A 24,020-nucleotide genomic window follows, 5' to 3' on the forward strand; every position below is an offset into this window, starting at 1 on the left:
TTTAGTTGTGAAGCAAGGAAATAAAGGCTTACTTCTCTTAAAAGGGAAAGAAAGAAGGAAAGAAAGAAAGAGAGAGAAAAAAAGAAAGAAAGGAAGGAAAGAAAGAAAAGAAAGGAAGGAAGAAAAAGAAAGAAAAAAGAAAGAAAAAGAAAGGAAAGAAAGATTTAAAACCTAGTGTATATTAGGCACAGTAGAGGGGGATGCCAACGTAGATAAGACAGTCCCTGGCCCCAAGAATGTTACAGAAGAATTAGCTGAGCTGGTGTAATGCAGGGGCTCAGAGGTCCATGGCAGGTGTCTGTGTGTGTGTGTGTGTGTGTGTGTGTGTGTGTGTGTGTGTGTAGAATCACCTTCACTTCACATTTGGGCCCAAGGGGATCATGTTCCCTGCAGAGCCCTCAAGCAGGAAACCAGTGGCTCCACTGCCCACTTTTGGAATTCAGGCTTTTCCCCAGATAAGGCTCCTGCCTCTCACCACTTTTCAACTGGCCCAGTTGGTGGCAATTCTGCAACTTCCAACACAGGAGTTAGTCAAGGGATCCCACTCAACTGGAGACACGATCTCACCTTTTAATGGCCTCTAACGCCTTCTCGCCACCCCTCTCCTCCCCACCAACAATCCCATCCTCTTCGTTCTGTGTGCTCAGTGAACTCTAAGGGATAGCCGATCCCTTGTGTTGTCTATCTGAATTACTGCAGAACCCCTGGCTCCTAGCTCAGAGCTGGTAAGGTGCTCAGTCCGTTTTAGTCGAATGAATGGATGGAAGAATAAATGAAGTCCTTCCATGGAAGCTGGGCACACGTCATGCTTACTCTAGGAAGATGTTCAGATGGCCATGGTTGTTCTCCAAATGAAATCACCACTGTTCTCTCCTACCAGAGACTCTTACTCTGGACCCCTTTAGCATTCGTTTATTCATTGGGCCAATGTTTACTGAGTAGCTCTTCTGAACCAGGCACTTTATCCTGTGCCGCAAGGCAAATGTGGAGCCCTTCCCACCCACACATCTCCCTCTTCACACCCTGGCCCCCTCTTTTCTCCCATGCCACCACACACCCTGCCCAGCCCACTTACCCCTCTTCCTTGTTCTGCCTTTTACACAAGGATCCCATATTTGGGCTTCTCTGACCCTGTCAACCTGCACTGGACACAAAGGAGGGAGGAGGACTCCCAGCCTCTAGCGACGGCCCTCAGCCCATCCTCCCACCCCACCCCAGGGACCTGGCCCAGCCAGGCTCTGCCCAGAATCCCAAGCCACCCAGCCTCCTGGAACAGCCCTGAACCTTGTTGACTCGTTTCAGCCCCTGGGGTCCCTGCCCATGGGCGTCCTGCCGAGTCCACCCGGTGCCCGGCCCCCAGCGCCCTGGCCCCTCGGTACTGCCTGCGGCGGGAGCTGCCAGCTTTTTGGAATTCCTAATGCTCCTGGCCCCGGTGATTGGCTGCTCAGCTCTGACCCCACTTGGGCTGCCGCCTGGTTGGATAAAAGGGGAATCTCCTTGGGGCTCCAGAGCATTAGACACCGGAGGGGGCACCTGGGACCAACTTCGCGAAGCGGGGAGCCCGGCGGGGGGGTGGGGGGAGCGAAAGACCTGCGGCCTCAGCCCCTCCAAAGAACCGGGAGATGACGGGGAAAGCGGGGGAAGCGCTGAGCAAGCCCAAATCCGAGACTGTGGCCAAGAGTTCCTCGGGGGTCGCCCCGGCCAGGTGCACGGGGTTCGGCATTCAGGAGATCCTGGGCTTGAACAAGGAGCCCCCCAGCTCCCACCCGCGGGCTGCCCTCGACGGCCTGGCCCCCGGGCACTTGCTGGCGGCGCGCTCCGTGCTCAGTCCCGCAGGAGTGGGCGGCATGGGGCTGCTGGGGCCCGGGGGGCTCCCCGGCTTCTACGCGCAGCCCACCTTCCTGGAAGTGCTGTCCGACCCGCAGAGCGTCCACTTGCAGCCGCTGGGCAGAGCGTCGGGGCCGCTGGACACCAGCCAGACGGCCAGCTCGGGTAGGTGAGGGCGAGGCTGCCAGGCTGCCTGACTGGGGGCAAGAGCCGGAGCTCCACGCCGTCGGCTTTCGCTGGCACCGCAAGGCCTCCCCCGGGCGCAAAAGTTCGCGCCTGGCCGAGGGGTCGCAGCTCCGGCCTGGGGCTGGCGTGCCCGGGGCAGGGGCCCGGAGGATGTTCCCGCTGGCCGCCTGGTTTCGGCCCCGGCGTTTCCGGCCTCCGCGCTGTTCTCTCGTCCCCTCGTCGGGCCCCGCTCTGCCCCGGCGCCAGGTTGGGGCCCCACCGGAAACCGGGCTTGGCGTGTCGGAGCCCGTGGGGCGGGCTGCGGGCCCCCAGCTCCGCTGCTCCACTGCGGCCCCGGCCTCCCGGAGGACCCTCGCTCTTTCCGTGTGCTGGAGGCCCGGGGAAGCGGGTGCCCGCTTCGGCCCCAGCCCTGGTATCCAAAGTTGTTCCTTCCTCTTTTTTCTCCGTTCCACAACGCCCACGTTGGTCAGCTGGGGTTTATTTTTCACCCCACGCGCTCGGACAACCTGGCCTCTGCTGCGGCCGAAGCGGCCGCCGTTCAGTTGCTCCTAAACGCCACAATATATCCGATGCCGGCGCCTGCCGGCTCGGGGGGGCCCCCGGGATGACCCCACCGCGCCCTCCCTGGACTGCTCTCCCGGCCTTGCGTCCCCACCCGCTCGGGCTCCGGCTCGTGCTCTCGCTCGGCAGTTCCCCCGATTTTTCGTTTATCTTTTTATTTATTTATTTTTATTTGGAGGGGCAACGAAAAGTGGCGCGTCGCAGTCTCTCCAGTCTCGAGCGGGGGCGCATTCTGCAGGCACGGAAAAAAGGGGCTGTGCCCGGGGAGACCCCAGCCCTTCCCGGCGCCCAGCTCCCGGCGCCTCGGCTCCGCTCCTCGGGGCCAACTTTAAGGCCCGGGGCGCCGGGGCTGCCGGCGCGGGGCAGGGCGCAGCGCGGGGATCACCGCCCGCGGGCCCCGCGACTCCCTGAGGCTGCCTCGCTCCACCGCCGTCCCTGCCCCAGGCGCGTTGGGGCCTTTGCCTCTCTTGCAACGAAATCTGTTCAAAATCTGAGGATTGGGGCGCCGGCGCGGGTACAGCCAGCCGGGGCTTAGCGATGGGGTCGCCCTCTCGGAGGGCTTCCGAGGCCGGCAGAGCAGGCCCCCGGCGCTTCCGCAGGCGGCCCGGGGTGGGGCCCTCGCGGGCTTCGGGCGCCTCAAGTCCCCGGGCGCCGGCGAGCGCTCCCCCCATCCTGCCGCATGTGCCTCCGCCCGCTTTTCAGATTCTGAAGATGTTTCCTCCAGCGACCGAAAAATGTCCAAATCGGCTTTAAACCAGACCAAGAAACGGAAGAAGCGGAGACACAGGTAAGGCCCCTGCGGCGCCTTCTGCTACCTCTTCTGCTCACCCACTCCCTGCCGTGTCCTGTGTGGGGGTCGGGTCGCTCCGACCCTATTTTCGCCGGCTCGTGAGTTGAAACCTGAGGCTGTGGCGGGGCGGGGAGACCGAACGTTGTTTGGGGACATCCGCCCGGGACCCCGGCGTCCAGCCACACGGGGCGAGGATGGTGTGTGGCCTCCGGGGAGGCGGCACGGGGCGGGCTTTTTCCTTCGGGAGAAAGGAAAGGCCAAACCCGAGCCGGAGAGGGGCAGACGGCCCCCAGATTCGATCCCTGCACCAGCACCTTCGGAAAGCCGCGCGTACCTCCCGCGCACGCCGGTCCCTCTGCCCTCGGCCCCCGGGACCGCATTCCTCTCCCGCGGTCCCTGGCCTCTCTGCCACACCCCCCAGTCTTCTGCTCCCACCGTTCCCCAAATCTTGAGCGTGATACCTGCACTGATGGGAATTTTTCGTTAGGCTTCTGCTCTTTTGTGATCCTGAGACAGTCTCTTCCCGTCCCCCAGCCTCGGTTTCCTCGTCTGTAAAATGGGGAGGGAAGGTGTGTGGACTGGCTGACCCCGGCAGCCCCAGCTGGAGTGGAGTGGGCTGCACTAGGGCACAGGCTAAAGGGAGAATTTTAAGAGATATGCCTTCAAACTGGCATTACTGGCACATTTTTGCAATGTAATAGGTGCTGAAAGGTAATTCCTGAAAAGTAAACCCCCTCCGCCCCCACCCCAGACTCTCATTCCTGTCCACATCCACTCCACAAGCTACCCGGTCCTTGTAGGAATTTATGGGGAGGTTTTTAAGGAAATAGAGAAGCAAGAACCAGAAATCTGCCCGACTGGCTGCAAGCGCTGCCTCCAGACTCCTTCCCGGTGCTCACCCTCCGGTGTGTTTCCCCAAATCTCTCTCTGCGCACCAGTCTAGGTGGGATCTCCAGAGGGTTCCTGCTGACTCTCCCGACATTTCTCCCCTGCGAGTTCTCCCTGCTGCATTCCACCCCATCCTCTTCTCCCCAATTCGTTCTCAGCCTCTTGGCACCCTTTCTCTGGGTACTTTTTTGCATTTTCCTCTTCTTTAGCCCCTGAAAACCCCTCTATTGGCTTCCACCTTGTAAAATGGCTTTTCCTGGCCTCTAAGACCCCAATAGGTTCAGGCTGGAATGAGGGTGAACTTTGACTTGGTTTCTCAGTAACCCCGGCGGTGGTTTTGTTTTGTTTAGCTTCGTTTTGTTTTAAACGGAAGCATTGATCCTGGGTCACTTTGGACATTCATTCATCCAACACATATTCATTAGAACATTTTTTAATGCGCCCATCTCGTGCTGGTCCCAGGGTGGGCAATCCAGTCAGCCTCCCCGAGCGAGCGGGGACAGACGCGGGGACCATGGAGGGAGTACAGTTCAGAGTCCGGGCTGAACTGCTTCTGTGCTGGTATGGAATGAGAAGCAGGGTTCACATAGCAAGGAGAGTTCTGGAAAAAGCATCCCCTGCATGCTGGAACAGTGTTTCTGTTCCAGGACATGTCCTTGTGTGGCACCTGGAGCTGGCTGACCCATAGCCCAAAGTCTATGCTTAAGGCTCCTGACTGTCCTCCTCTGACACTCTCCCCTCGAGGAGATGGTTGGGAGCTTTGGAGGCTTCTCAGTGCGACAGTATAACTCACCACCTGCCCTGGGTTTCAGGTTATGTCTGGTGCACGAAGGGAGCAGATTATTAGAGATATTATTAGAACGGCGACTGATTGCCAGTGCAGCTTTTAATTAGTAAAAAATATTTCTTCCTGAACTTCTCTCATTTGAGGATTTCAGGTAAGAGACCCTAGAGTCTGGTGATGAGAGATGGGCATCTCTTTTTCTCTCTGAAATGTGCTGGGCTTACAGAAGGGAGGAGGGATGGAGCAGAAGCCTTGGGAGTCTCTCAGATTTTGCACTTCTCTGTACTGGGAAAGCTCAGCTCTGCAGACAGGATGCGGTGGGCACCAAAAGGGGCTGGGGTTCTGCTCAACGCCAGGAGCAGGGTTTGGATCCCACTTTGGGGATACAGGAGGCTCCCTGGAGGGCACGTCGTCGGGTGTCAACACAGGGATTCGCTCTGAGGCAGGACTAAGGGAAAGTTTGGGGGATTTGAGGTTTTATTTTGTTTTATTTTTCCATGAGAGCTCTCCCATGCAGAGGCTGGCACTTGAATGGTTCTAAATCTCTAAATGTCTCTTCTTCGGCTTTGGCCAAACCACAATACCTGTGTGACTTTGTTTCCCTAGTTTTGAAAACGGCTTGCATATTTTGATTGTTTATTTGGACGATCTCTTCCAGGGGCCCTTTAGTAAGTGACAAGAGCAAAATAGAAACCAGCAGATCTTCAAAATTCTGAAGAATTCACTTTCTGTATACATAAACATTCCATTCCCCCCTCCCAGGAGAATAGGAGAAACGATTTAGAATCAAGCCAGTCATTTTCTATAAAGGGCAGAATCTTTCTTCCTCACACATCCCTTGCATCATCCCCCAAGATATTAAAGCCGACACACCAGCACAAGGACCTACTGGGGCTTACACCTATACTTTTCCCTTGTGTTGGGTAAGAGTGAAAGTGAGGGCCGTCAGTGAAGGATTCTAACCACCCCCCACCCCCCACCCCGTGCTGGTCCCAGGGTCAGATCCCAGAGGCTCAAGCGTGGAATGTACCATTTTTACAAATGGGTTTGTGGAATCTGGACTATAAGGTCTGAAAAGAGAAGAATTTGTGCCTTTAAGTGGATGTGTATAGTTCATGGAAAAAAGATGGGCTCCATGAAGCCCCTGATATTGGAGGTAAATTTTTGTGTTGGACCATATTCATTTGCACATTGGCCCAGGGCGAAAGAAAGGCTGTAGCTTGTACCAGATTTTTAAAACAGATCAGGACCCAAACAGGTCAATGGAAACTGCTCTGTGGGGAGTGGGGGCTGTGTAGGTAGGCTCTCTCAGAGTGAGAGTGACCAGAATGGACCGCCCCGAAGTGGAGGGGGTTTGCAGGCAGCTCTAAGGAGCTAGTAAATTTGGATGCTGGCAGGGGAAGGGCCGGTAAGGAGGGCAAGGTGTTGGGGTGCATGCGGAGGTGGGAGATTCAGTTCTCAGCTGTACAAACACTGGGTTGCAGTTGCATTTGACTTTCTGGTGGGTCTTTGAACTTGGATGTCATTAAAAGGTCAACGACCAAATAAAAAAGGATCGACCATTATACTACTTGTTGTCTGTGAGAGGAAACTGGGAAGCAGGTCCCAGGGGGCCAGAGGCTTTAAGTTATCTGGTGAGTCCCTCACTCTGTGCTTAGAAGGAAGAAGAAGGGCTTTCTACAGTTTTCTAAAATTTCTGAACACCCTTTCCCCCAAATCGCTTCTAGAAAGACTCCCACTATGAAATGTCACCGACATTATGAAATAATGTCCTCCCAAGAAGGGCAGGGTGGATCTTCAGTGTTGAATGAAGACGAGTCTAGAGTGTTAAGCTATGAGTGTGTGTAAATATCTGTGAGCATGAGTGTGTGTGTGAAGGAGTTTATGTCGGATTGTGCTGAGCCAGCCTGTATTTGGGGTCTGTCCAGGTGGCATAGAGGAGGTCCATTCTATCCTCTCTGGAACAGTGTCTTTCAGTTGCTGGATCCTGAGTGTGTCATTTTGCTCCCCTTAGGACCATCTTTACTTCCTACCAGCTAGAGGAGCTGGAGAAGGCATTCAATGAAGCCCACTACCCAGATGTCTATGCCCGGGAGATGCTGGCCATGAAAACGGAGCTACCAGAAGACAGGATACAGGTAACAGAGCCCCAAGTCCCCCTCTCTCTCTTTCCCCACCCTCGGAGGCATTGACTGCCCCAGGCTCCCGGACACCTGTGACCCCATCTCCCACCCCCCTGCTATGGGTCCTTATGAATAACAGTTCATTTAAGCTGACAGGTATTTGCTGAACACCCACCATGTGGCGTGGGCACTGTTGGGGACAAGAGACTTAGATGACGTAGCCTGGCCTGCTGTTCCAGACCCTAGGCTTCCTGAGGCGTATGTCAGGCAGACCGTGAAGGGGCCTGTGGTGGGAAAAGGAGTGCTGGGTGGGTCATGGGCTCTCAGTGGGGTCTTTGTTGTGGTCAGTATCTCTTAGGACAGCTAAATGTCTGCTCCAAGGCCAGAGGTGGGGAGAGGGGGAGAGTGGCTTCTAGCCCTGACCCCATTCTGTTTCCCTTTCTTCCACTCCCCTGACCCATGAAGAAAAGGTTGCCCCCTCCCTTTCTGTCTACTCCCCACCACGTCCATCCACCCATCCACCGGAAGCTTCTTCTTCCTCTCACACGTGAACAGCTGGCCCTGCCCTGGGATGTGGCTGGGGACTTGTGCCTGTAAGTGTGGCTCATTGTTTTGTTTTTTTAAGATTTTATTTTTAAGTAATCTCCACACCCAACATGGGGCTTGAACTTACAGCCCTGGGATCAAGAATCACATGTTCCACTGACTGAGCCAACCAGGTGCGCCTCTCCTAGAGAGTTTTGCGGCATAACCGGCCATGGGTCTGGACAGGAGTGTTCTCAGCTGTGGTGGGTGCAGGGCTTCCCTTCATCAGCAGGAAGACCTTCCCAAGGCCAGAACATCGCTAGCTGGGCAGGAGTGTGGCTGCTTAATGGTTTCTCTGGGAGAAGATGAAGTCGGATGATTTTCTAGGCAGGGCCTCCATGAGGCAGCAGTGAGTGTGATAGGAGGAGAAACATTTCCAGATTTGGATTTGCCTCAACTGGATCACATCCTTAAATGAAAGCTGCTCCTGTCAGTGGAATGGTCCAGAACAGTTTACTGCTAAGGCTGGGAAAAGTTGTTGGTAGGGGGTGTCCTGACTTCCTGAAACCCCTCACAGTCAAGAACCCTGGGTCTCCAGGTGGGATATGTGCTGGGGGGAGAAGGAACCAGATAAGTTGTGGGTTGTTTTGTGTTCTCTCATTGGACAACCCGAGAATTGGAAATGAGACATGAGCTACTTTTCCAGAAGAGTCTTCCTCTCCCCTGGAAAGTGATATGGAATTTCAGCCAGTAGCTTTAGACGTTGGCACTAACAATGAGCTCAATTACTCATAAGCAGATTATCTGTTTGGTACATTATCCGTGGTGGCCTGGATCCGTCATCCCCCACCCAACTGGGTCCAGTGGGGTAAGCCTGGGTGTTGATTCTGAATCGTATGTGTGCGCTTGTGTGTGCGTGTGCGTGTGCGTGTGTGTGTAAGCCAAGGCCCAATCCGGTCAACGTGCAGTGGTAACCCATACCTGGCCCTTCCTTAGCACAAAGTTGGCTATTACGAGCGGCTGGGGTGGACGGCTGAAAAATTCCCCTGTTGTCAGGCCTCACTTTTGCACCATTGACCAGTAGGAAGGAACAACTCTCTCTTGCGGTGGGTCGTCCTAAAATCTGTTTGGCCATGGCGGTGACGGTGGTGATGGTGGGCGGGAGTGTGTGAGGGATTTGGGGGAAGGCTCTTCCTCAGCTGTTACTGAGGTTGCCACAGATGCCCCCCCCTTCTCTAAGTTGCCTGGGGGTGGCAGGGTGGCGTCTGAAGCTGCAGGAACCAGCAAGGAGGAACTAGGGTGTGGAGTAAATTGATTGCCCTTGGGACTGTGAGGACTGTAGAAATGGGAGAATGGAGACAAGAATCTCTCAGTCTTTGAGCACCACAGGGTTCTTTGGCTAAATGCTGCCTCCAGGAGGTGTTTGTGAGCTGTTAAATGTCCTTGCCCCAGGTGGCGCTGGGGGAGAAAGCCTTAGCATGTGTCAGGGACAATCACAGCTGTCATTTACAGAGCAGTCTCCATGTGCAGGTGTTCTGAATACATGACGTGCACAGGGCAAGGGAGTAGGTAGGGTGATTAGGGGCACTGTTTCGGAGCCAAACGCATCCTGGCTTCACCATTCCCAGCTGAGTGACCGGACAAGTTACTTCACCTTGCAGAGCCTCTGGTTCCTGTAAAATGGGGACGATGGTGACACCTGCCTGTTGTGCAGATGCTATGCGCCGTGCGTAATGAATTCCGCGTGATGCCCGGGCAAATGCCCAGTGCTCACTCCATTTCAGCGCTGATCTCATTAAATCCTGGTGACAACTGAGGAAACGGAAGCACAGCAACTTGCCCAAGGCCACACAGCTAGCAAGTGGGGGGCACGGGGTTCGAACCCGGGTCTGCGTCTAAAGCCCGGAAGTTCACCACCTCCTCTTGAGCTTGAAGCCTGTGCTTTGACTTGAAGCTGGGGGAACAGAGATGGTTTGAGGTCAGGTGGGGACCTATATCAGACCTTTATAGAAATAACCAATATTGGGCACCTGGGTGGCTCAGTCAGTTAAGGGTCTGACTCTTGATTTCAGCTCAGGTCATGATCTTGCGGTTTCATGAGTTTAAGCTCCGCGCTGGGCTCTGCGCAGGCAGTGTGGAGCCTGCTGGGGATTTTCTCTCTCCCTCTCTCTCTACTCCCTCCCCACTCACGCTGTCTCTCTCAAAAAAATAACCAAAATTGGGGCGCCTGGGTAGCTCGGTTGGTTAAGCGTCCGACTTCGGCTCAGGTCATGATCTCACGGTCCGTGAGTTCGAGCCCCGCGTCGGGCTCTGTGCTGATTGCTCAGAGCCTGGAGCCTGTTTCAGATTCTGTGTCTCCCTCTCTCTCTGACCCTCCCCCGTTCATGCTCTGTCTCTCTCTGTCTCAAAAATAAATAAACTTAAAAAAATTAAAAAAAAAAGAAAAAAAATAACCAAAATTTGTTTGAGTACCAGACATTATTCTTAAAGAAAAAAACCTCAAAAACACACTCATAAAAAAAATTTTTTTTGAATGAGCACATTCTTGTATGGTTTGGATTCACATTCATGGTTTGGATTCTCTGACTAGTGCTGTTCCATTCTGACTTTTTTTTTTTTTTTTTTTTTTTGTTTTATTTATTTTGAGAGACAGAGAGAGCAACTGGGGGAGGGGCAGAGAGAGAAGGAGAGAAAGAATCCCAAGCAAGCTCTGCACTTTCAGTGCAGAGCCTGATGAGGGGCTGGAACGCACGAACCGTGAGATCATGACCTGAGCTGAAATCTAGAGTCGGATGCTTAACCGACTGAACCACCCAGGCGTCCCCCATTCTGCCTCTTTTAAAGGGATCCCTGCCCAAGGATAGGGAACAAAGTTTTAAGATAGAAGATAGAAGATGTACCTTGACAGAAGGCTGCAGGGTGTCTCAGCCTGGAACATTTATTAGCATCCCAGGGCAGCTTTGGAAGACACCCATGCCGGGCTTCCAAGCCCAGCCGTTCTGGTGTGAAACCTGGGCATCTGTATGTTTTTGAAGCTCTCCAGGTGATTGTGGGCAGCCAAAGTAAACATGCTGGGACAGAGGCTCAGGAAAGGAGTTTCTGCATTTCAGGTGGGTTCATATGAGTGGAGGGAAGTAGAGTTTGGGGTGACCGGGCGGGATGAGGGACAAGATGACCTGTCAGGTGTGCACGGAAGGATGCTGCCTGGGCTACTGGGAAATGTGGGCAAAGCCGCCCCCTACTGGACGTCAGAGGCTGCAGCAAGGCCCAGCTTCTCTGAGCTTGAAGCTGGGACAGGAAGGGAGACGCTGAAATATGGTGTCAGGAATGCTGAGCGCATGTGGAGTGTTAAGTCATTAAATCACTGCAGCAACGAGCCCAAATTAATCAGCTTCCAGCCGGAGGAGAGAGGAAAGAAGCTGGGTGAATGTGATGGGAACTGCCACATGGCCGACAGAGCCAGGCCTGACGGCAGGAAGACAAGGTTGGAGGGCGGGGCCTGGGGAGGCAAGTGCCCAGAATGTGCAAAGAGCGTCCATTGTACAAGATGTCTCCTTTAGGGGGGACAGTCCTGGGAAAACCACAGAGGGTCTCCTGGGAGACCTTTGAGGGAAGGAGCCCTGGACATGTTGTCCGGTGGGAATGCAAAGATGGGAGCTTCCAGGACAGGAGAGAAGCCATGGGCACAACCACAGCTGCTCACGCTGGCCACACGCACAGAGAGAGAAATGGCTGACAGCCTTGCCTAGTCTGCTCCGAGTGCGCCTTATGGCAGAAGAGCACCTGTTTGGCAAGTACCCCTCCCCAGGTCCAGTCTATCAATGGAGGCACACACTCTTGGGACCCTCTCTGCCAATTGTGGAGGCACGTGCCAGACTAGCTGTTGACAGCCAGAGGCATCCTACTGGGCTTTCTGAGCGCTGCTGGGGCACCACCTCTGAGGGGAAATGCACCAGGAAACCCAGATCCTTTCCCAAGCCGGAAGTTCTTGCCTGGAGTGCCAAATCCGGCGACTATGGGCGTCACTTTGGGTCCCTGCTCAGGCACTCAGCCCTGCAGTGTCAGGCAGGTGAGGACCGTGACCTTTACACAGGTTCTGCTGAAGAGTTCCAGACCTGACCGTTGCATGAGAGGGGCAGTCTCTTCTAGAAAGTGGGCAGCCAGGAAACTGAAGGAGCGAGCGACTGAAGGAGTATTCGGCGCTTGCCAGAACCAAGAGACCAAGTAGGGAAAAAGATCTAAATGCTTAGAAGGAACCTCAGAGGTGGGAGCGGGGCCAGGAAGGACCTGGCTTTAGGTAAAAAGTTTTCCACTGAGCATTTTCTGGAAAGCGGAACCTCGTCTTGCTGCACATTTATCCACAGAATTCATCCAGCATCAGGCCAGGGGTCTTGAATTATTATTACGTGCCAGGCATTTCCCATGCACTGTTACATTTCATGTTTATAACAAACCTTCAAGAGGGTGGTATTACAGGACAGATGAGGCACTCAAAGCTCGAAAGGCTAAGAAATGCACCCAAGATCACCAAGACCGTTGGAGGCAGAGCAAGGATCTCCAACCCAGGCTTCCTAGCTTCTGATCATGGCCAATTTGCAGGGCCTAGGCTTCCTAGCTTCTGATCACGGCCAATTTGCAGGGAGCGTTGGGCACCTGCATGGGTGTTCTCTTGCATTTGAGCCTCAAGGGCCTGCAATACCTTACACATGTGCTGAGAGCGGCAGGGAAATCCGTTGGGACCTCTGGATGCCTAAGGGGAAACCAGAGGCTGTCTGTATTAAAATAGCATGGTTTGAAGGTTGGTTCTGTCTCTCTGCCCCTTTCCTGGAGTTATTATTGTCAGTCCAGCCTTGCTAAAGGGCATGCAGAGGAGGCCAGAGGGGCAGGTAATGCTGTTGATTAACGTTCCCTCTGGGCAGACTCCTGCTGCTATTCTGTGCCTCCATTGAAATAACAAGTAGCACTTCCTGAACACCTACCTTCTGTGTGATGAGCATGGATGTTCGAAACTTTCACTTCTGTCATTAATCCTCAAACAACCCTGAAAAATAGGTATTGTTTTATATTTGAAGAGATGGAGACTGAGAGAAGGCAAGGAACTTGCCCCAAGTCACACAGCAGTCGTTGTCACAGCTGAGAATTCCAGTTCAGGACTGTCTGCCTTCAGTGCTTCTCGTACACTTCAAAGTTCTGTACACATGCTGGTTGCTTCCAGGAAGGGAAGAGAAAGGCAAATATGAAGAGTGGTTAGGGTTAATGCTCATTCCTTGTCCACTTCCCTCCGAGGCACCACCGCCACCACGTCCCTGCCAACTGTCCTAAAAAGAAATTGTTTTGGCTGTCCAGGTTTCCTCCATAAATTGGAGCAGCATCTGGTCTTTGCAGAGAGCCAGGCATTCCAGGAGCCCATAACCGAGGGTCCGGATGACTCCTGGTTTGAACGACCAGCTGGCACCAACTCCCCTGGGAATGTCTGTGGGCAAAGTCTGATCTGCAGACCGGTTATTCATTTGCCCAAATTAGGAGACTCAGGAAAATGGTTCTGTTTATAGGCCCCAGAGATAATCTGAATCCCAAGTCTGTACCCCCTTCTTTAGTGTTCCTATAAAAATGCTGTTTCCATGTGAGAGCCCTGCCCCCCCGCCAGCTCCCTGCCCCCCGCCCCCCACCCCAGGCACCAGTGCTCATGGAATCCAGAGGAAGTCAGAGCGCTGCATCTTCCCAGGCATCCACACTGGGGCGGGTGGGGTGTCTCTGCCTTTGCATACTCCACAATCCCTTCTCCAGAATCCATAACGCCAAACCATGCTGAAAACAGCGTTCTTTCCTATGTGCATCATCCAAAACTCACTAATGGCAAAAACCAGACCCAACTTTATGCCCTTTATTATTCCCTATGCTTTTATTTATCTGTTTTATTTTATTTTTTTAAATGTTTTATTTATTTTTGAGAGAGAGAGAGAGAGAGACAGAGCCTGAGCAGGGGAGGGGCAGAGAGAGGAGACACAGAATCCAAGGCAGGCAGGCTCCAGGCTCTGAGCTGTCAGCGCAAAGCCCAATGCGGGGCTCGAACTCACGAACCATGAGATCATGACCTGAGCTGAAGTCAGACGCTTAACCGACTGAGCCACTCAGGGGCCCCTATTTATCCTTTTTAGTATGAATATGCATATGCTTTGCTGCAGAAATCCAAACTAGTGAGTTTGATTATGGGTGTGCTGCAGCAGTAGAATGCCATGTAATGGTGGTATTTACATCACATTTTCTTTCAAAAATCCAAAACATGGTGGAGTCTGGCTGCATGGGTTCCAGTTAAGAGGTTGTGGTCTTGTTGTTTTATAATGCACTATATTCAAGCAAGAAGGTTAGCTCCTGACCAGGAAGTAAATGTCTGACTTAGATTCATAAAGAAAGCCTTCCCAACTCTCTGTGGTCAGACTCGGTGCCTCGCTCCATCGCCAATGGCTTCATCCTTCTGCTTTCTCTGACAGGTGGATGAAACCAGAAGTCACTTACATTTTTATGTGAATTAGTCCCTTTAGATTTATCCTCCATGGAACAAGGCAGCTTGAGACAAGTGGGTACTTATAGAGGGCCACCGAGGGCTATTGGGAAGGAAGACAGGACAAGACAGAGGTCTCACAAATCGCAGGCACTGGGGTTGGCAGATAGCCGGGCAGAGCGCCTGCAGGACAGACAGGTGGCGCTGGGGAGGGATCTAAACAGCTTAGAGCCAGGCCAGGACGATGAGCGAGGTAGCCTGAGCTTGCATTGCTGATCTCCGCTCTGTAGCACACGAAGCGCAGCCATCTAGTGGCTTTCAAATTGCATAAACCCTTTCCTTGGCAGGGGCCCTCCTGGCGGTCCTGGGTCCAGACCAGGGGAAAGGTCCCGCACATTGGCTCCGCAGCTCTCCAGGAGGGCCCGAGCAGGAACGGCAGGTGCCAAACCCGTTGGTGGCAAAAGTGCAGCTCGCCGCAGGCGGCTCCACCCACGGTGGAACGAGAGACAGTTTTCTAATTGTGGGTGGCGAGGCCCAGGGCGTCTTGGGCCTCTTCTCTCCCATTTTTATGGGTTCCTGGTTGTTTACAAATGGAGATGTTTCAAAACAGGGTCACACACATTTGGGTCTATTTAAAGGTGTGCGTGGAGCGTGCGGTCTTTCCGCAGCCCCGCAGAGGGTGTCTGTGACCATGTGGCTTTGGGGAGGTTGTCAGGCGGCGAGGCGGGGCTGCCGGGGCGCCCTCTGCTGGAGGCGGCCGGCCGCGCGCAGCCGTAGACTCGCGGCTACCTGGGGCCGTCGGGGCTCTCACTGCGCCACATAGCGGCAGCGGCGGGAACGGCGGGGGCGTGCGGATCCGAACCCCCGCCCGGGGCCTCCCGGCGGCCAAGGCAGCAAAGGGTTAAACTGTCAGCGGCGCGATGTTAAACAGGTGTCAAAGGCGCCCCATATATCTGCAGATTGAAATCAAATTCTTTGCCGTATAAAAAGATAAATTACCCAGGCGCTGCCGCGCGTCCCACTCATCACGCCAGCGCCAGACGGCAAGCAATTTTTTTTTTTAATGTGCTAACGACCTAATCAAGCAATCAAGTCGGAGAAGATTGCAGAGTGACCCGGGCAGCCATCTGCCGGCGAGCCCCGCATTCATTTCCCGCGCCCCCGCGCGGGGTGGGGGCTGGGGTGGGAGCTGCCGGGGGGAAGAGGGGAAAAAATCCTAAACAAATTAACACCCAATTTTCCCCGTCTAATTAGTTAAATGAGAAGTGTTTGGGGTCCCCCGGGGAGGGGGAGCGGCTCGCGGCGCGGCTCGCGCTGCCTCCCCAGCATTAATTAGTGCGGGTCAATGCCGCGGCTCCCGAGAGAGCAGCCGCTTTAATTTCCCGTGATATTTCAGTGCCTGAGGCCCATCGATTCAAACAGAAATTAACTTATTTTTCAATCAGCCCAGGGCTGCCCCTGGGGGTGACTCTTCTTTTGCCGCCTCCTGAATAGAGCTGGAGCAATTTTTCATCAAAAGCTGAAACCTCCGCCTCCGGGGGAGGGGGAGGGGCCCGGAGGGAAGGGCGGGGGACCCGGCGCAGGCGAGGGAATGGAAATCGCAGAGGAAACTAATAGATTTTCCCGGAACCCGCCTCTGTCCTCCCCCTCAGCCCCCCACTTCCCGGGGCGTCTCGGCCGTCTCGCCATCCCGGGGGTGAGGGCCCGGAGGGGCTGTGAGGGGGCCAAGAGGGGGCCGTTGGCCGGGCCTGGGATCCTAACAGCGCCCACTGGTTTCTCCAGGGCCTCTCACCTGCTTGAGGGTCAGTGCAGCTGTCCCTAGCGCTGACTCCTGGCAGCTGCCGGAAATCTCAGAAAAGCTGCTTTGGGAGACCAAGGAATCTCCCTTCCCCCAAGCACCGGTGTGGAGTGCTATGGACACCCCGAGGGTACCCCATGCCCTGTACCAGTCAGCTTTGGGGCCAGAGAAACAATCTCTAGGGTGCCCCCCACTGCACCTTCCTAGGTCTGCACCCCGCTTTCTCTGCACACCAGGAGAATTTTGTCTTCTAACCTGAGGGATGGATGCCCAGCTCCCCTAAATGTCATTCAGGGTTAGATCCAAAACTGTGGGGGAGAGGGTGAATGGAGGATGGAGGGCAGAGGAGGGCTTAGCCAGGATACGGCAGAGAAAGGGGGCTGACTCAGGCCTCCTGGGAGTGTGTCCCCCGGCTTCCTGATCCCTAGGTGCAATGCCCTTTGCTGCCTGGGTCCACCCTCGCTCGCTTCCCAGACAGCTCTGGCCCCTGGAGTTGTGGTGGAGAGGGAGCCCTGAACAAGAGGTGCGTTTAGTCCAGCCCTTGGAAGGCATTTGTCCCTCTGCGAGTCACAAAGAGATTCTGTTTATATGCTGGAGGCATGCACACTTGCAAGAGAGCTATCCAGGTGGGGCTTCTCAGAGGCGAACTGAGGACCATGCTGGGGACTGTCCACCTGCAAGACCCTGTCATGAGGCCTCTATTCCATCACCTTAGAACTGCTTCGATTTAAAAAAAGAAAAGGGGGCGCCTGAGTGGCTCAGTCCGTTGAGCGTCCCGACTTCGGCTCAGGTCATGATCTCACAGTTCGTGAGTTCGAGCCCCAGGTCAGGCTCTGTGCTGACAGCTCAGAGCCTGGAGCCTGCTTCCAATTCTGTGTCTCCCTCTCTCTCTGCCCCTCCCCCACTCACAATGTGTCTCTCTCTGTCTCTCAAAAATGAATAAACGTTGAAGAATTTTTTTAAAGAAAAAAGAAAAAGAGGGGCACCCGAGTGGCTCATTGGGTTGAGTGTCTGACCTCAGTTCAGGACGTGATCACCTGGTTCTCAGGAGTTCTACCCCCCCCCCCCCCGTAGGGCTCTCTGCTGTCATTGCAGAGACCACTTCGGATCCTCTCTCCCCATTGCTCTCTGCCCCTCCCCCGCTCGCACTCTCTATTCCGCTCTCAAAAATAAAAAATAAAATATTAAAAAAAAAATTCACCCATCGTATTCTTACAGGACTGGGTGTCCTCATTCTGGGCACTCGGAGCCTGGAGGAACCCCAGGGGCACCATGGGGCGGGGGAGCTTAAGTAAGGACACCCTGCGGGAGAGACCAGCCGTCACAAGGGGATGCAGCTGCCAGCAAAGGGGTGGGGACCTTCCCAGTGGGCACACTGAGGTAAGGGCCTGGCCTCAGCGTCTCTCAGAACACGCCCCTGACCTGTTCATCCTCACTTGCAGGTCTGGTTCCAGAACCGCAGAGCCAAGTGGAGGAAACGGGAGAAGTGCTGGGGCCGGAGCAGCGTCATGGCGGAGTACGGGCTCTATGGGGCCATGGTGCGGCACTCCATCCCCCTGCCAGAGTCTATCCTCAAGTCTGCCAAGGATGGCATCATGGACTCCTGTGCCCCGTGGCTGCTGGGTAAGAGCCCGCACCCTCCTTGGGGCCCTGCCCCTGTGGTGAGGAGAGCGGGCTCCCTGGAGGAGGGGACAGAACCCGGGAGCAGGGAGACCTGGCTACAACAGCCCAGCAGGACACAGGCACTCCAAAACAGCCCTCCTCGTCATCCTTAGGAGGCTCAGAGGGCAGGTTGGGCCCAGGGCTCGGTGTCTATCCCTTGTGCCCCCCTGTTGGGTGGCTAGGACTCTCATCCCTGCCAGGCCCCGGAACTTGGGTTCTTTTGTCTTCTGATAAGGGTGTGGCTGTCGCCCCAGGGTCTGTACCTTCCTCCCCCCTTGGCCAAAGGTGGGCTTGTGGTGAGTGAAACCGCCCCTCTTGAGGGTTCAGGGGACCCCTAGGTCCCTGTGGCCACCATTCTGGTTTTTCCCAAAGGACTCCTTCCCCCTTAAATCTCTCCTGCCATCTTCCCCCACCTGCCCTCAAGGCCTATGTCTGGTAAGCAGCACCAGCCTATCGTGGGGTTCTAAGATCTGGAATCCTGGGAGGGAGAGATGGGGGTGGGGGGCAAGTGCTATGCTTAGGAAGGGACAGAATAGGCTGCCCAGTGCCCAGGTGCCGGGGAACCTGACTTGAAGAAGCCTTCTGCAGGCCTGGTGCCCGGCTGCTGGTCTGTAGCCCCATCCCCTGGCCTCCCTCCCGCTGCCCCAGCCCCAGCCCCTGGGACTCGCGTGACTGCGGTGTGTGAAGTAAGGCTTTCTGCTCGTCCTTAATTCTGGCCTCTCTCTATCTTTGCTGTTTTCAGTTCAAGATGGCTTTCCCAGGCGCTTTTCTAAACCCGAATACCAACAATTCTTTTTAGGGATGCACAAAAAGTCGCTGGAGGCCGCAGCGGAGTCGGGGAGGAAGCCCGAGGTGGAGCGCCAGGCCCTGCCCAAACTCGACAAGATGGAACCGGAGGAGCGGGGCCCCGACCCCCCAGCGGCCATGTCCCAGGAGGAACTGAGGGAGAACAGCATTGCGGCGCTCCGAGCCAGAGCTCAGGAGCACAGCACCAAAGTGCTGGGGACTGTGTCTGGGCCTGACAGCCTGGCCCGGAATACCGAGGAGCCAGAGGAGGAGGACGCCATGGAAGAAGACAGGCCAGCGGAGAAGCTGAGTCCACCACAGCTTGAGGACATGGCTTAGGTCAAGGGCACGCAGCTACCGGAGCCCCAGGACTCTGCTCTCTTCGGGGCCTGTGGTGTCGGGAGGTGTTCTCTGAGGCAGGGCCCGGGCCTGGCCTCTGCCCCCCCCCCCCCGGCCCCACAGGCCCTCCATGACCCCCGGGGTGACTTCAGGCACAACTCAGTTCTGGCCGAGGCTTTGGGCCACGCGGAGACACCCCCTATCTGGTCTTGACCTCTCCAGCATCCTCCCCTTCACCCCAACAGCCCTGCCTCAGAAGCTTTCTTGCTGTCCCAAACCACCCCTTCAAGCCGCTTTCACTCAATCCCTTGGCGACTCTCCCTGCCCAAATCCACCCCTTACTCTCTGTTCTCTCGCGTGAAAGAGCCTCCCCTTCCCGGCTCTACACCCGCTACGGATTCTGCTCTGGCCGGGCCCAAAGCCCACTGCTGCAGACTCATTGCCTGCCACAGCGGTGACGGGGATTGAGGACCCGCACTCTGGCACCAACGTCCTGAGCCCCCCAGTCTTCAGTAAAACTGCGCTCGCCAGCCTATTCCTTCCTGAGGGCCCGGGCCTGGGCCTCTGCGGTGAGGATGTGCTGCCCCGCAGGCCCAGCTACAACCTCTGCCCACGGTCCAGGTTAAATTTGGAAGGTCTCAGCCTGAGCCCCTCGGCCACCCTCTGTCTCATGCCCTCCACAGTCACCCTTAGGAACCTGCCGGCCCTCTCCACACCCAGCCCGCCCCACCGTTCCCCCCAGCATGGGTCCCAGCACCGCACGGGGCCATGTACAATATCTGTAGAGTCCTGGGCCTGGGCCCTGCAGCCAGGGGGTACACGTCACAAATGCTGTGGTCATGGCACTGTTGGGGAGGCCGAACTCTTACCCGGAGCCCTGGGGCCTGCGTTCTGAAGCATCCTGACCCCCCTGGTGTGATGCCTGTGACCCTGACTTGCCATGCAAGACACCCTTCTAGAGCTTCTTGCAATTTATCGGTTCGCATGTGTCCTGCCTTGGAGCACCCCAATCCAGCTGTAAAATGAACCCATAAGAAGCCACAGATCTCGACTCCACTTGATCCAGACCATCCTCGGGAGGCCAAGCTTGGAGGGGGCCTGGAGCTATTATAGGCATCAAGGAGTGGTCACCAGAAGGGTGAGAAAGAGAAAGGGCTCAAAGGAGAGCAAAGCAGGAGCCGGTGTTCAACTCAAACCATGCCCGGTGTATGCGTGTTGTCTGCCCGCTAGAATAGGAGGGACATAGTGACCGTGTAGGAATAGGTGACAGGGTGCTTCTTCCTGTCTGCGGATGAGAGGAACTGTCCGTACGGGTGGCCTCCCTGCAGCTGCCCCCGGGCCAGACGCAGGTCTCCCTCACCCCCCTGACATTTCCCTCTGCCATGCCACCCACCCTTGCAGGGAATACCTCGCAAGAGGAAGGTCTGAGACAGTGAGTTGGGGTTTTAATTCCGTATCAACAGTTGATTTCTTCCTCATCCCGTTCATGGAACTCCCCCCTCTTCTTCTTCTTGTCTTTGTCCCCAGTTGGTTTGAAGTGTTAGACTGTAGCCCCTGTGTGTAAATACTGTACATAGAGTGGGAAGAAAGAAACTTGATATTGAGGTGTTCGAAATACGGAACTGTAATAACTTCTAGCTCTTCCAAACCTGTGATTTCTGTGCCATTTTCTGTAAAGACACAAGTAAGAATAAAATTGATGTAAAAACGTCAGGGGAGGAGGGATCCAGGAATCCTCCATGGGTGAGGATGGTGTACGTATGGGTAGCATAAAAAGTAAATCCATGAAGGCATTTTTAAATCAAAATTACCAGATTCCTCTTTTGAAAGTACTCCAGCCGCACTGGCACCGTGGCCTGCCTTTCTCCACTGAGCGGACGCCACCTTTCAGGGGCACTTGTCACCGTGATTTGGGACCCTCCTCCACTGCAGACACACCTGAAATATCCCAATCCCGCCTTGCCCCCCACCCCCACCAGAGCACCGACTCCCTCCTTTTGTGTACATGTGTGCACTCTTAAGATCTTGCCTACAACCCAAACACAACGGCAACATGTGGGAAAGGCAGCGGTCTCTGGAAGTAAAAGTCAAACAAACCTGAGCTAAATCCTGTTAAAGAGACAGGAAGTAAACGTGGGAAAGGACTGCATGAAATTGCCCACAGACAGCTGCGACCCGGTGGCTCCACGATGTGCTGGCTGGAATTGCAAGCTGCGAGAGAGGAGGGAGCCGGCCGGATAGCTTCTCTTTGAGCTTTCGGCTTCAGAAATCTCATAAGACTGTTTCAAATTGCCTCATATGTGGAACTCCCTCCCAGAAGAGATTTTCCTGGCAGGCCGTCGTCAAAGGAGAATGACAGGGAGCCAGTAGTCCCCGCACCCTGTCTTGGGAGTGGGTATAATCCTCCCGGACCCCGATCCTTGAGGGCACATGTGGGAAATCTCCAACTGCGATGTGGTGAAGGGAAAGATCCAAGAGCCTGGCTTCAAGTCCTGCCCGCACAGGCTCCCCTGGGCCTTTTCTGAGAAAGTCAGGTCCCTGTAGGGCTCACTGTGGCCCCTTGGCCTAGGAATGCCCTTCCTCCACCCTGCCCGCCCCCACCACTCCAGGAGAGGCATTGCCACTTACCCTACAAGCCCCCTCCTCCCCAGAGCCTTCCTGATCCTCCAGGGAGAGTTTATAGGAGAGTTCTTTCCTAGCACTTGAACACGCCTAGACATCCCTCCATTACGGGATTGTGTGTAATTTTGTGTAATCTTTTGTTTTCAAGTCTATCTTCCTCACAAGACTGATTTCTTCAAGGGTGGGGATTATATCCTGTTCATCTTTTAACCCCAGGAACCATCAAAGGGCCTGACAATCTATCGTTGAATGCACGGATGAATGTTCTCCCTCTAACTCATCCATTTATTCAATCATTTAAAAACATTTATTGAGAATCTCCTGAGTACCAGGCAGTGGGGCAAGGCGGTAGGGATATGGTGGCGGCCAGAGCAGTCTTATTTGGAGGGAAAGAGAATTCAAGGAATCACAGTAATAAGTCAAACACAGAATTGCCAATGTTCTAAGGCCTTGGAGGCGTGAGATAGGGGGCCATGAAAGCATATCTGTGGGACTTGAGTCAAGGTGTTGACCTCTGTGCCTCTCTCCTGGGACTGATAACGTCTGTCCTTCCAGTGTCATAGTGTTGTGAGGAAGCAGCAAGGAAACTGGCAAAGGTGCCACAAGAGCACAGGGGAAGCGGGGGAGGGAGGGCGCACACCCACATAGTCTTCTTAAGCCCAGGGGCCAACCTTGGCAGCTGCCCCCCACCCCCACTTGGTTAGATCCGGGGGACAACTGGGATGCTCAGAGATTTGGGAGATGACAACCGCCCCAGGGGTTTGCCTTGGGAAGAGGCATGCTGCTTTCTGCAGAGGGACCCGTAGACAAACCCACAGGCAATCAGTGAAGGGAGAGGTGGGGACACTGCGGAGAGAAAGCAAGGACAAGGAAAGGAAGAGCTTGGACAGCCAGGGGCTGAACGAAGGGAAATCCTGCTCAGTGCTGACTGCGATCCTGGGAGGGACTTTTCCCCAAGGATCCTGCAACCCAGCACCTGGAAGAAAAACTTTTTTGCAGGCTTCCCAGGCCCAACAGGCTACCCACAGAGGGCTGCATGTGCCAGGAAAGGCCTGGCAGGGATAGATGAGGAGTCTGGCTGGTGGCAGGAGGTCGGACGGACCTCTGGGGCCTGGTCCATCCAGCTTCCTCTGTCTCCTGAACCCCCAGATCAGGAGAACCAGGGGCCTTGGAGTCTTCCTTCTGCTCCCACCAGAGCTGCAGGGCCCTCTCCTCCCTGACTGTCCTGGGGACCTGGGGGCATGGCACCTGGGTCATCAGCTGTAGCAAAGGTACGCATACAAATGGCAGATGTGAATCATCGGGGAACCTGGCGATGGGTTTATGGGAACTCTCTGTGCTATCGTCACCATTTTTCTATAAATCTAAAATTATTGCAAAAAAAATTAAGTTTATTAACAAACAAACAAACAAACAAAATAAAAACTATGGGGCACCGGGGTGGCTCAGTCGGTTGAACATTCAACTCTTGATTTCGGTTCAGGTCATGATCTCACAGTCGTGAGATTGAGCCCGGAGTCCAGCTCTGTGCTGACAGCACAGAGCCTGTTTGGGATTCTCTCTCTCTCCCTCTCTCTCTCTGCCCCTCGCTTGTGCTTGCACTCTTTCACTCTGTCTCTCAAAGTAAATAAATGAACATGAGAAACAAAATTTTTTAAAGACCAACTAGCTTGTTTTCTAGAGGGAAAACAACAGATGGCTCCTTTGGGTTAGAACAGGTACAGGGGTGCCCCTTTCCCTCTCTCTGCCCCACGGTTCTGCTTGCCGAGTTGTCCCCGTCCCTGATCTCCCCAAGATCACTCAGACACCCAAGATTCACCCTCTGGGGAGCTGAAACTGAGTCAAGAGCCACTAGCCCCAAATCGTCCTGTCTCCTGTTGCTTCCTCAACTCAGGCAGCAATGACATCTCTGGGTTGTCACAGCTGAGCGGGCCCAGCAGTGATCTGCTCACTTCTCACTCAGATCAATCCCTTCCAAGGCTGACTCTTCTCAGTGGGCCTCAGCCTCCTCCTCCCTGACTTACGCCCAGCCTCTGAGGCAAGGCCCCCTCCGCTTTACCTGCAAGGCTCCGCTCCCAATTTGGATCTCAGAGAGTTTGACCGGGGAAGGGGACGGGGAGTGATGAGGCGGCCTCCTGTTGAGCTGCAGAATGGCACAAGGTGTCCTGTGTGCCCACACAGGTTGATATTCACCTCGCAGCCTCGCTTGGTGGTCAGGAGGCCAGAGAAAAAAAGGGTTGACCAGGGTGAACTCAGATGGGAGAGGCAAGAAGAGGAGAAGTTCACCTATTTCCTCCTCACAGCTCCCGTGAAGCAGAACCAGAGCGGCGCTTACCTGCCCGGAAGTAGAAACAAAGGGTTAAAAGCCAAATCTGGGCTCCGCCAACAGAACTTCGCCGGTGAGATGACGACCCAGGAATCTGATCGATGCGCACGTTTATGAACAAGATGTTAAGACAAGTGCTGAGCTGAACGGCAATAGGTACAGGAGAATGTTCGAGGACAAGCACGCCCTCTGACAAGAGTGCCACTTTCTCCTCCTCACACGCTTCTGTCTTCCGTGATGTCCTGTGAGCCGTCCAGCTGAGGATTCCAGGAGCAAGAGCCCAGGAAGAGAGGAGCAGAGT

General features: G+C 54.9%; 1 protein-coding gene across 1 annotated transcript; it reads left to right on the forward strand.

The window, feature by feature from the left end:
* Window positions 1–1,622: 1,622 nt before the first annotated feature.
* VSX2 (visual system homeobox 2) lies at window positions 1,623–18,771 on the forward strand. Its single transcript, XM_030320349.1, has 5 exons — window positions 1,623–1,992; window positions 3,277–3,361; window positions 7,051–7,174; window positions 17,427–17,607; window positions 18,446–18,771. The coding sequence occupies exons 1-5, from the start codon at window positions 1,623–1,625 to the stop codon at window positions 18,769–18,771; spliced, it is 1,086 nt and encodes a 361-aa protein (XP_030176209.1).
* Window positions 18,772–24,020: the final 5,249 nt, after the last annotated feature.

Source organism: Lynx canadensis, chromosome B3, assembly GCF_007474595.2.
Source record: "Lynx canadensis isolate LIC74 chromosome B3, mLynCan4.pri.v2, whole genome shotgun sequence".
Classification (NCBI taxonomy): Eukaryota; Metazoa; Chordata; class Mammalia; order Carnivora; family Felidae; genus Lynx; species Lynx canadensis.